General features: G+C 48.8%; 2 protein-coding genes across 2 annotated transcripts; both read right to left on the bottom strand.

The window, feature by feature from the left end:
* Positions 1 to 1839: 1839 nt before the first annotated feature.
* Positions 1840 to 2283, bottom strand: SPRN (shadow of prion protein; the record flags this gene model as incomplete). The annotated part of the gene is made up of 1 exon (XM_080911785.1): positions 1840 to 2283. The coding sequence occupies one exon, from the start codon at positions 2281 to 2283 to the stop codon at positions 1840 to 1842; it is 444 nt and encodes a 147-aa protein (XP_080767911.1).
* Positions 2284 to 10813: 8530 nt separating this feature from the next.
* LOC308416738 (olfactory receptor 226-like) lies at positions 10814 to 11752 on the bottom strand (the record flags this gene model as incomplete). The annotated part of the gene is made up of 1 exon (XM_080911792.1): positions 10814 to 11752. The coding sequence occupies one exon, from the start codon at positions 11750 to 11752 to the stop codon at positions 10814 to 10816; it is 939 nt and encodes a 312-aa protein (XP_080767918.1).
* Between the last annotated feature and the right edge of the window lie 1033 nt (positions 11753 to 12785).

Genomic DNA, 12785 nt, shown 5'->3' with positions numbered 1-12785 from the left:
GTAGCCTCTCTGCTTCTTGTGGATGGCCAATAGCAGGGGCTAGCCTTCCACTGTTGCCTCTTGCTGTGGTGGCAGTAAGTCTCTGAGATTCTCCCTCAGCATCTCTAGTTCCTGCTAGTGGAGAAGGTATTCAAAGATGTGTGGCTGTGCCAAATGTTAAATACGGTGGAGAAGTCAGATTGGTGCATGTGAAATAATCATTAAAAGGTGATGTATTCATAATGCCCAGAACTAACACATGGAACTCGTGGTACATGAAGATCTGATCCATGTAGTCCATCTTCATGGGTGTTTGACAAGTTGCAGGGGCTCTAGTGGTTCTCCCTATACCAGATTTGATGCATCAGCACCTGCCTTGGAGGACCCTAGTGGGCTTGGCCCTTAGCTTGCTGGTCTTGGTGGTTTTGAGATTGGTCTATTAGGGACAGAGCAGCATCTGGGCTGACTGTGCCTAAGAGCACCGGCAGTGTGAATAAAAGTTGCAGGGAGTTGCATCCTGCAACTTGTTGGTCAAGAAAATGCCTGGCTAGGGTCCTGCCAATAGCCTTGAAACCCATTCACTAACCAGAGGTATGCTGAGCTAGCATTGTATATATTGACTGAGTCCCAAGACCCATCACTCCATCAGGCAAAGATGTGCTAGTGGGCCCTGGAACAACAGGAAGCCAGTCTGCTCAAAGGCAGATTCTTGTGAGGACTATAGTGCATCTCTTTGAGGCCACTCAGCACATCAGCTCTGTTCTTGGGATGGATATGGATGGTCAGAAAGCTAGTAGCATTAACCCACATTCACAACCTGCTGAGGCTGGTTCTTCGGTGTCTGTTAGCTTTCTTCTGGCAGTAGTGGGCCTGAAGAACTGCTGCCCCCTCCACTGTGCAGACTGCCCACTGTCAACAGTGCCATGCTCTGTCTTATTCCCCGGTCCATCCATTTCCAAAGAAGGGGTCTCCCAACATGAAACACCGATATCCACTGGGATTGTGGGAATCTTGCAGTTTGGGTTATATGCAAAGAAGCCCCCACCAGGATTGGTATTGTGCCCAAGTGACCTTTAACTTGTGAACCTAAAGTTCAAACAGAATGGAATGTTTTTGAATGTGGATTCAAAACCCCAACTATCAGTGGATTTTAGCAACAGTTAAGTGGATCTTATGGCCAAGTGGCTCCAAGTGGAAAACCCTTCTGACACACGGTCTCTTAGGCAGTCTGTCAGGAAGAAACATACTACCTTGGCTTTGGTAGCACATTGTAAGAGAACCACAGTGGGTATCCTGGGATGGATGTTTTCCTGCTCTGGATGTTTCTGAGCTATGACATCATTAGGACCTGCTCTGGGCAGGTGATTAGCACCTGACATTTCTCACTTTGCAGTCCAAGCGAATGTTCTTTTCATCAAATCGTAAGTCCAGAGGGAGGTGGTCTACTCCCTCTGCTGCCATGGGAGGCCCAAGGTCTCTGGAGCTTTAATGGCAGAATCAGACAGGCCCACCCGAGGATGGCCTCCTCTTGGTGACCAGCGTTGTTCATGTTCTCACATCAGAGTGGGCAAGCACACAGGCGCGCCTGCTTGGGCAGCTCAGGAGAGAGTCGAGGGCAGCCCGCCTCTCTCGTAGTAGAGCTGTGAGTTCCTGCCAGGGTGGAGGACTGGGAGACTGGGATGGGCAAGAGAGTAAACGACATCCACAAACTGCAAGAGGCCTTATGGGCCCAGACTGATGTCTGGGCTGGGGAATCATAGTTGGCAACATAAGTGACCCCCTGGGTAGGAGGCTATTAGGGTGTGCCTATGGGCCTTAAGACAGACTAGGAGCTAGACCTGGGATGGAGTTTAGCCTGGTCTAGGGCCGAAGCAGTTCTAGGGCACCAAGGGTGCCACACAAAAGTAGGCAAATACGTGGACTGTGCACGGACCCTGAGCCGGAAGTCCAGGCCCAGTAGCTGTAGACTTCTCGGTCGGTCCCGTTGCCTCCCATTGCCCCGTTCTCATCGTCCTCCAGGCCTAGCTCTCCAGGCCCCGAGGTCCTCCTCCAGCCAGAGCCGGTGGCAAGGCCGGCAGCCACACCCGCCGCAGCCCCTGCCGCTGCCCCTGCAGCCGCCACGCGCAGAGAGGAGCCGTAGCGGGGCGCCGGCCTTACGCGCACTCTTGATGCCCCTCGTGCACCTCCACGCACCCCCCGGGCACTGCCTCGAGCGCCTCCGCGGCCGCCCTTGGCCAAACAGCTGTCACAGAGGAAGGCGGCGGCCAGCAGCAGAGCCCAGCACGTGGCAGCAGTCCAGTTCATCCTACTGGGCAGAATCTGCGAGAAGAGGGTGGAAGGGGCTTCAGCTTCTGTGCAGGGGTGGAGCTTGGCTTAGGGCCCGGGCAAGAGGGTATCACGGCCTGGGAATAGGCTCATCTGGACATGGGAATACCGACATCAGCCGCTGGTTTTGTGGTAATCTGCCAGAGGGCTCCCAGCATCTTGGAGGACAGTGGGCTCAGGGTTGGGGAAGGAGTTCTTTAACCTCCAGCACCAGGACTTTGGTTTTGGATTCCTGCTGTATGGAGATGCTGGGTGGAGATGGGGTCGTGGGGAAAGCGTTAAACAACAGGGCGGCTGTTCTACTATTGTGATAGGGTGGAGATGGGTCCCAGAATGGGGTTTGCGGAGCTCCTGCAGTGGGGCTCAGGCTTTGAGGGTGGGGGCACGAATCCTCCGCTCTGCATTTGAGTCTCTGGAAGAGGATGGCTTAGTGTGTGAAGGACGGATGCTAGTTTGGAATCGAGAGTCCTCAATACACCCAGAGATTATGGTTAGAATGGACGGCCTTGTAACTTTTGCTCTGGCATCTGGATCTCCTTATGCCTTCCTAGAGCCTTTCAATCAGAGGCTGCGACTGAATACACTGGGCGGGGGCGGGGGTCAGAATCCTGATCAGCGATTCCTTGCAACGCAAACAGCTAACGCTGGGTGAAACGCTGGGCAGGCCCAGACCCTAGGTAATTACTTCTCTTCTCTGCCCCGGCCCCACCCTTTTTGGGTTTGCCCAGGCCAGCAGCCTGGACAGGTAAACCGATCAGGATGGATTCGGGCTGGCTGTGGACCAGCGGTCTGGGTGGCAGCTCCATCCTCCTCCAGGTCCTCCCTCCTCCCCCCATCCCTCCCAGCATCACTGGGTTCATCGATCTCCCCTACTTACTGGTCACAAGCCTAGGTCGGATGAGCGATTTAAGGGCCGTGGTCGGCCTAGCAGGCAGGTGCGGCGGCGAGGACCCTTTTTCTTAAGCAGAGCTCACGACTGGATTTTGCTGAAGCCTCCGCCTGAAGATTAGGGGCGGGCAGCCGCGGAGGCTCAGCCCCGGGAGACTGGAAGGGAGGAGATTCTGAAAGCTCAGAAAAGCACAGCCCCAGCCCTTCTCGTTGCCCGGCCCCCATCCTCGCTGCAAGGCACAGAGCGTCCTCCCATCTCCCCTCCCCCTTCCCCCCCATCCCTGCCCAATCTCTCTTTTCCCTATGTCCACTAGCCCCAACACCCCGGGCACACAGTGTGTTCTGGTTCCTGTTGGTCCAGCATCTTTGCATGGGCTCTTCCTCTCCATTCTCTGCCCACCACATTGATTCTTACGGTTCTTATGAATTTCCTGCCTCCTTTCCCATTCTTCTGATGCAACCTCAGCTCCACTTACTCCTTTTTGCCAGCCACAAGGACCACTGTGCTGCTTTTCTAGGCGTGTAGGGCTTCCAACATTCTGCCAGATGGCCCTCCAGGCAGTTTGTTCTACAGCCATGAGGATCCCAGCGGCGCGAGACCTTTGTTGATCTGACCTTTCCTGAACCTTCTGAAAACAGGCCCCTGGAGACCCAGCCCCCCTTTATTTTCAAGCTGACTGGTTGCAGTACCTCCCTGCCTTTGTAGGGTAAGTGTAACCTCCGCTCCAGACAGCCAGGAGGGTTTTCAAGGGCACCAGACTTACTTTTCAAGGTCCAAGATTACCGTCAGAGCTGTCAAGAGTGGCCCTCTCCTGGTACGGTGTATGGAGCTTTTCTCATTGAAGTACTGTGCTTTTAAGCTTTTTTTTTTTTTTTTTTTTTTTTTTTTTAATTTTTTTAATTTTTAAAAAATTTTTATTTTTTTATTCTGAAGTTGAAAAGCCTCAGCCCAAAGGCTGGTGGATGCCCCCTGTTAGTTTAGGCAGGGAGAGCTCCCAGGTGCGCTTCCCTGCTTCATGTTAAAATGTGAAGGGCAAACACAGTGTCTTAGACATTCAAGACCCACTGCAAAACACAAGAACAAGACAAAGGTATAAAAACCAAGAGGTTTGAGGCCCAGAGGGAGAGAAACTTAAAACACACAACACACAACACACACACACACACACACACACATACACACACACACACACACACACACACACACACACTCAGAATAACCAGAGAAGAGCAGACACTATGTTGATAACAAAAAAGAGGATGCTGTAAAAAAGGAATACAAGCAACTAGAAAGGAATTTTCCAATAAAAACATTTTTGTTCCCAGAAAAAAGAAGAGATGGGTTGCTTCCAAAGCCAAGGCCACATCATGCAAGAGACAAAGACTGAAAGGAAAGGGCATCAGCGCAGGCGTCCTAGCATCTGGGGGTTGTTCTAAAGGGAGCAGAGAAGAAGAGGGTCAGAGACACAGTGGGAAACACAAAGGGCGGGGGTGGTTTTTCACTGGGACAGACTGCAAGGTGCACCAGGAGGCAAGACTAGCATTTGGGACATGGTATTTGAATAGACACAGAAGCTCTTAAAATAGAAAAAATGCTATTGGGGCATTAGAAAGTGTTATTGCAGAGTCAAAAATCTGTCAACACATGCTTCTGCTTGATGGGCTAAGGACGAAAAGTAACCATAATTGTCTCAGAAGTGGAAGGCAAAGTATTTGGTCCCCCTCCCCATTTATAGGGATGGAGGGGCCTAGAAAATTAGTCATGGAAGGGAATTATTTACTGGAGATAGACTGTCTTAAGCTCTGCAGCAAATAGGCCTCATGTAGAGCCTTTTGGCATGATCCACCATGCTTGGTTGTGTGGTACTGTGGATAGAATCCAGAGCCTTGTTCAAGTGAGGCAAGTGTTTTACAAAGAGAGCTGCATCCCTAGCCCTAAACTGGTTGTGCTGATCAAAAAAGTATAGAAAGGCAAAACAAACAAAAACCACATCAGGGGCTGGAGAGTTGACTCAGTGGTTAAGAGTGTTTGGCTCTTTGGAAAAAAACCCAGGATTGATTCCAGCGTCCACTTTAGGGGTTCACAGCTGCCTGTACATCTAGTTCCAGGCAGACAGGCACACATAAACTTACACAGGCATTTCATATATTAAAGAAATATTTGAAAAACATACACTGTGGCAACTAGAGAGGTGGCTTAGTGATTAGAAACACTTATTCAATCATAAGGACCAGAGTTTAGATCCCCGGATCCACACCAGGCAGCTCAGATAACTCAAGCTCTGAGGGACCTAACACCCTCTTTTGACCTCTATGGGCATTTGTACACATATGCACACATAGACATACACATGTATGCATACACACAGACACCCTACAAATAAATTATCTTAAAGAAATGGGGAGGAAAATGTACTAATTAAAAAAAGAAAAACAAAAAACAGAGGACAGGGTTCTAATCCTTTCAGGGATCAGTCACATAGAGATCAACAAAAGATACTGACCTGTGCTCACCTGCTCTTCGGAGGTTGCCTGAGCTCACATCATCTGGTGAGAGAGGAGGTTTTGTGGGCTGTGTCCTGAATGTCTTAACTGTGTATGACCTTGGTTGTGTTTGCTTACCAACTAGAGCTTCTGTCAGCTGCCCTGCATCCCAAGACGGGACAGACTACAAACTTTGCACCAGTGGTCCTAGTTTTTTGCATCTTCAAATGTCTGGTTGTGGGGTAAGGAAGCCCAGTGGGGATGCAGCCTCCTGAACACATCCAGCTCTTCAAAGCCTCCAGCTTCCTACAACTCAGCTTCCTATCTAATGACACAAAAGTGTCCCAGTTCCCCTGGGAGCTCTTTTAGCAGCTTCTCTGATGGAAGGGTCCAACCCAGAGGCAACTGCCATGTTTCTCTTCAGCTTAAAGTGACTCCTTACCTCGTGGAACTCTGGTTGTAACTCAGCCTCTCTTCTGTAGCTAGACCCACTCCCCAGATTGGTGCTCTATGCCCAAGGCAACCTTCTTTGGAGTTCTTGGAGATGGGATAATGCCAAGAACGTTTGACTGCTAAAGTGGCAGAGACTCAGTCCCAACCCAGATGACTTCTCACCACCTCATCATTTTTTGCATGCTGTTCAGATTCAGCAGTCCCTAATTTGAGTTAGACTGCAGTTCTGCTCTCTGACCAGTGTTGTTTTTGGACTCCTTTTTTTTTTTCTTCACCCTCCCTACTTCTGCTTCTGGGAGTATTCCCTGACAGTTTATTTCTTCAATACTGGTGAAAAGAGATGACTTAAACCAGATTAGACTGTATTAAAGGCAGGTTTATTGGGAGGCTGCTCTTGGGCAAGTTCACTGGTCCCTAGGTTTGAGACCAGGGAGTCCCCATGGGAACTGGGGGGAGAAGAGAAAGAGATTGGGCATGGTTAGAGAGAGGAGAGAAAAGAGGAGACAGGGAGTACAAAATGTCAGGATAATATAGGGAGGAGCCTGTAGGGGAAGGGCAACCCAGCTCCTGGACTAGAAAGGTTGGGGGAGGGGTATGTCAGATAGGGATTGAGGGATGCTAGGAGAACCTGGAGACCAGGTAGGTCTGCTTTGGTTTGTAAAATATGTACCTCAGTCCCTTGTTCTGGGTCTGAAACCAAACATTCCCCATGTGGAGATGGTCTTTCTCCGTACTTTGGTGCCTAAATTATTATTCTAAGATGATTTCTTCATACCAAAACTCCAGTGCATGTCTGCCAACCTCTATTGAGGGTGTCTGCTTTTCAGCTGTCTTGTCCTGTTCTTAGAGATGCCAGTTATGGGGATGTTGTTGGTCCATCTTCTCTGGACACTGCTAAGGACTTCATGCATTTTTGACTCACATGTTCTTGGAAGGTTCTATTTCTTGCATGGAACTCATTCTGTAGACCAGGCTAGCCTTGAATTTATAGAGATCCACTTGCTTCTGCCTCCTAAGTGCTGGGATTAAAGGTGTGTGCTACCATGCTCAGTTTGTCCTGTGAATTTTAATGCCACATCAAGAGTAAGATCTGTTCTGCAACCATCAGCTCTTCCCAGGATGTCCTTTAGAGGCACTTGTTAGAAGCTGCGTTGCACCCATTTGTATGTATTCTATTCCCAAACACCTCAGAAAGTGTCTGAATTTTATAATAGCATCTTTAAGGAAGCAACAGGATCATAAGAACCACGATCCAAAGAGATTGTGTCACAGATTGTACAGAGAGAAGAACAGATATGTAAGGGTATGGTTTCCTTAAGGCAAGAAAAGGGGCCTTGGAGGACCCCACCTGCCAAATTAAACATTAATTTCTGTTAATGGCATTCTAAAATGTACGATTAAGCTAATAAAGAATCCAAGAGATTCTGAAGATGACAGGGAAAGGCCTAGAACACCCAAGAAAACTTTTAGAAAGCCGAGGAACATACTAAGGCTTGGGCTGGGGCATCTGCTGCTCTTGTGGAGAACCTGCTTCAGTGTCCAGCACCCGTGTGGCGGCTCACAACCACCTATAACTCCAGCTCTAGATGCCCTCTTTTGGTCTCTGTGGGCACCAAGCACTCACATGGATATACATATGTACAGGCAAAGTACTCACACACACAAAAGTAAATAAAATTTAAAGATATTAGGGATCTGCAAATGGCAGCAGAAATGGTCCCATCTGGGTAAGGGACAGATAGACCAGCTTAGGAGACTCAGGGAATGACTCACAGACTCCTTGCCCACTGAGCTTCTTTATCTGTATCTCCATGATTCTTCTTTTATGCTTTGTGTACATGTGTTTATAAGTGTGCAGGTACATATGTGTATGCAGGTATGTGTGCAAGTGCGCATGTGTGTGTGCACTCGCACGTGTGTGAACTCGCACTGTGCTCGCACATGGAAGTCAGACAACAGCCTCAGGTGTCTTTAGGAGACAGTCTTATGTTTTTGAGACAGTCTTTCACTGGCCTAGAGCTCGCCAAGTAGGCTGGGCTGGCTGACCAGTGAGCCACAGGCATGTGCCTGTCTCTACCTCCCCAGCACTAAGATTACAGGCATGTATTTTTTAAATGTGGGTTTTGGGGATTAAACTCATGTGTTTGTGTTTGCAAGGCAAGTCCCTTCCTGACTAGGCAGCCTAACCAGTCCCACTGTGGTTCTACTCATTAAGCTGGCACATGTAAACAAATGCTCCCCAGAGTTTAGCGGACTCCTCTAGCAAATTAGTAGGACCTAAGTAAGGGATCATGTAAAGCTCCATTTGTAGTTGTTTCATGAAAAATAGATAAACTTCCAGGGCTTGGAGCTGGCCTCTGAGTTGGGCAGGGCTGTCAGGCATTCAACTAAGGTATGTGGGAATGAGCTGACTCCAAGGAGTCAGTGTCAGAGTTGAACTTTGTTAGAAGACCCCACCTGGAATTAGCTGCAGAATTGCTTGATTGGTGAATGGGGACACTAACCTACACATTTGGTCACAAGTGCATTCTGCGATGAGTGATCATTATGAGAAAATGAGTTTTTTCTTTTCTTTCTTTCTTACCTATAAAAAGAACAAAATTGTAGAACGAACAAAATAAAACCAAATACCCGCCAAAAACCCAGACATAGTTGGAGAGAGACTTGGGAACCTGGAAGACTAGGTGGGGGAAAGTCCAGAAAAGGGAGTCAGTAGTTCAGAATGTGAGGCAACAGGGGCTGTAGTAAGAAGGTCTGACACGAGGTAGTTTTGGAGCAAAGAGCAACTAAGGCAGATGCAGTAGTTGAGAAAGTCATGGCTGATCTGTTCACAAGCTGTTGACAGTGTGAGCCACAGTTCTGGAAGCATTAGGACACGTAAGGCAGCAGATACAAAGAGAAACACATGGAAGACTGTTGAAAACCAGGCAGGAAGAGCTCAAAGCTTATAGAAGTAGAGGGCACACAAGTTAACTACAAAGTGTACAAATGGTGGATTGCCGAGTTCTCAACAGAGCTGCTGGTGTGGCAGAAGCATGGTTTGTGCAGGCCCTGCTGGATCATAGGGCCACCTGCAGAAGGGTGGTCAGGAGCAGAGAAGCAGTGGTTGTGTGATGGTTTTGGGCACTGTGTATTTGCATGCTGACTTCTGTACCCAGAGGTCTGGGTGCAGTCCAGGTTTTGGTATTGCTATTATTATGAAGCATTTCTTGAGTTGGTATTTTGTAAAACATTCTTCTCCATCATCTTCTGATTGGTCTATAAAGAGCTTATTAGCCTATAGCTGTACAGAGAAGGAAAAGGTGGGACTTCTGAGCCCAGAGAGCCACAGAGAAGGTCTCAGGTGGGCAATGGGATAGAGGGAGTAGCCATCAGGACAGAGATGAAGAATGAGGTCATGGTAAAACCAAGATGGCCAAGATGGCCACATGGTTGGGAAGTAATCTAAGGACATCATAGTCATGTTAGAATAGATCAGAATCTGCCCAACCACCGTACCTGAAGCTTATTAATAAAGTCTCTGTGTCTTTATTCAGGAACAAAGGAGGGTGTAGAAAAGCCCCTATGCTTTTATAGTCAGTAGATAACAAAACTGCACAGAAACAGAGTATGTATCACACAAATGACCAAAGGAAGATGATGTGCATTAAATCAAAGCAGAATTCAAGCTTTCATTGTTGAGGCAAACATCAGTGCCAGACATGGAGAGATGCTTCCTAATGATGAATGGTTACATTTATGAGTGACAATCCTAAATATGCATGCATCTTGATGGAACGTCACAAGTACAAGGTAAAACACTAAGACACGGGCTGTAAAAGCAACCCAAAATATTTGCACAGATTTGAAGTATCTGTTAAACTCTTCCAAAGATACAAGTGAAAGTCACCATTCCAGGTGGCTGTCATGAAGGAAAGGCCAATCACAGAACCAAGAAAGAACTTGGCCTGGGCAACAATGATAACCACCAGGAAGGAAAATGCTTGCATTACTGTTCTGTCCTGATGCCCCACAAAAGAAAGCAAAGGCAGGCATGTGCATGTCCTTTACACATCAGACCTACTGAGCTTCATGCAAGAGGATGTAATAAGTCACACAAGAGGATGTAATAAGTCACACAAGAGGATGTAATAAGTCACACAAGAGGATCTAACAAGACACCCTTGTTAAGTGAGAAGGGGGCATGCTCAGTGGTGCTGCCTGGACTTGATGGAATTCTTCCATCTGACTCGAGAGTCCTTGATCTCTCCTCTGAGCTGACTGTCTTAGGGTCTAAGCTCAGAAGCTGAGATTTCATGTGAAGAAGGCCAATCTCAGGGACTCAGAAGTGGAGCATGCAAGGCTGGTCAGGAAAAGGGCATAAAGTGCAGATCCTCAGTGATGAGGGAAGTGGTGGTACACAGGGAGCTTCCTGGGGATCTCTACTGAAATTTTCAGGACAAAGGGCGTGCCTAGGCTGCTAACAAGAGCAGCTGTCCCTGGGTTGGGGCTGGGTTTTCTGGTAGAGTCTAGAATCTCTGGGTCTTGGTCACTTCTGCTTGTAGGATGTTGGCTGATAGTCACATGTGTCTGTGGGTATTCTAACTTGTGGGCAAAGAAGAGCACAGCGTCTATTGGCTGGTGGGTCCTTTCTGTGAGCTGAGCAGAGGGACCCACAGTTCCAGCCGGATCTAGCACCAGGCATTCAGGGGAACCTGAGGGACTGGGGGAGCTTGGTAAGTGCCTCTCTGATGTCACGGTTTCTCAGGCAGTAGATTATAGGGTTCAGCAGGGGGGTCACTACCGAGTAAATCACAGATACCAGCTTGTTGAGGTCGAAGGAGCTTATGGCATGAGGCCGGGCATACATGAAAGTGGTGGTGGTGTAGAAGATTAAGACCACCACCAAGTGAGAGGCACAGGTGGAGAAGGCCTTCCTGCGGCCTGCCCCTCCTGGAATCCTCAGGACAGTGGCAATGATGCGGACATAGGAGACCGAGGTCACCATCAGAGAGGTTGCAAGTACTGCCAGGGCTGCCACAAAGTCCAGCATTTCAATGGCCGTGGTGTCTGTGCAGGATAATTGCAACAGGGGTGAGACATCACAGAAGAAGTGGTTGAGGGCATTGGGGCCACAGAAGCTGAGGCGGGAGATGAGAGCTGTGGATACAAAGGAGGCCAAGAAGCCCCCGAGCCAGGCACTAAGAGCTAGATGCAGGCACAGCTTTGAATCCATGATGGCTGGGTAGTGCAGTGGGCGGCAGATGGCCAGGTACCGGTCACAGGCCATGGTGGACAGCAAAAAACACTCAGAGGAGCCCAGTGAAAGAAAGAGGAACAGCTGGGTGAGGCACGCTGAGAAGGAGATAGTTTTGGCCCCTGCCAGGAGGCCAGCAAGAAGCTTGGGCACTGTGACCGTGGTGTAGAGGGTCTCTAGCACAGAGAGATTGGCCAGGAAGAAGTACATGGGTATGTGTAGCTGTCGGCTAGCACTGATGGTGCCCACGATGATCAAGTTCTCTAGGACAGTCACCACATAGATGATTAGGAATAACCCAAATAGCAGCCCTTGAAGGTGGCACAGCTCTGGGAAACCCAGAAGAATGAACTCTGTCACCAAAGTGTCATTGCTGCGGTTGCTCATGGCCCTTTCTAGCTGGTGAGGCCACTTTTAAGGACCCTAGAACAAGTGCCCTCAAGTGCCCCCAAGTGATGAGCCCAGGTCACTGTTTTATTGGTCAGATCTGTTGGGAGGTTCTGTAAGCCCTTCTGGGGTCTCAAAGGCAAGTGCTGTGACACTGTCCCGGGACCAAGGGACTTCTCTGTTGGGGCTCCCAGGGTTGATCAGCCTTGTTTGCAGGGATCGGTCAGAGAGAATTCTCACTGTGTGCTTTCAGGACGTGCTACAGTAGTTACTGTTCATTTCCATCTTGAAACTCACATCCACAACTACCACAGCCTAACACCTGAGCTATGGCCCTGGGGTCTCTGTAAATATGTGTAACCCTCGTTGACCCAATACACAGCTACATGTTTTCTAGCTGCACACACACTCACACACACACACACACACACACACACACACACACACATGCCAGGTATGTGCACACACATACATACATGTACACTCATGCTCATATCATGTGACATGCACACATACAATTCCAGAAAAACTTGCTTTGCCTCATGTGCTGCTCAGACGCCATAGGGCCTGGCTTTTGTCTGCTATCCTGTATGAAGACTCAGGTACCTTGGTGGCTTCATGCTTTTTCCTGTGGCCAGGCGATCCTTCATGCCCCAGAAAGGTCAGAGTGAAAGGCCATACCTCCTCTAGTCACAGGGCCACCAGATGGAGGGTGAACAGAGCAGGGGGTTGCAGCGGGGAGATGTCTCACTCTACAGTGACATCTTCTTTCCTTTCTTCTCCTCTCCCCTTCTCCCTGAGACAGTCTCTGTAGCCCAGGTGGACAGCAAACTCAGTACCTTCTGGCATCAGTACCGAGTACTGGGGTTAAAGGTATGTGATTCCATCTGACTTCACCTCCACATTTGATGTCCTAACATGGCCCAGACACTGGTGAGACAGAATTCATTCCCTCCCCCGTGTTTCCCAAGGAGAAAACTTACTGTTGGAGAATGAGTGAAAGTGTTGTCACTAATTCTCAAGTGAAATATGC

The sequence above is a fragment of the Micromys minutus genome (assembly GCF_963924665.1).
Source record: "Micromys minutus genome assembly, chromosome: 2".
Taxonomy (NCBI): Eukaryota; Metazoa; Chordata; class Mammalia; order Rodentia; family Muridae; genus Micromys; species Micromys minutus.
This window is presented reverse-complemented; position numbering and strand designations above follow the sequence as displayed.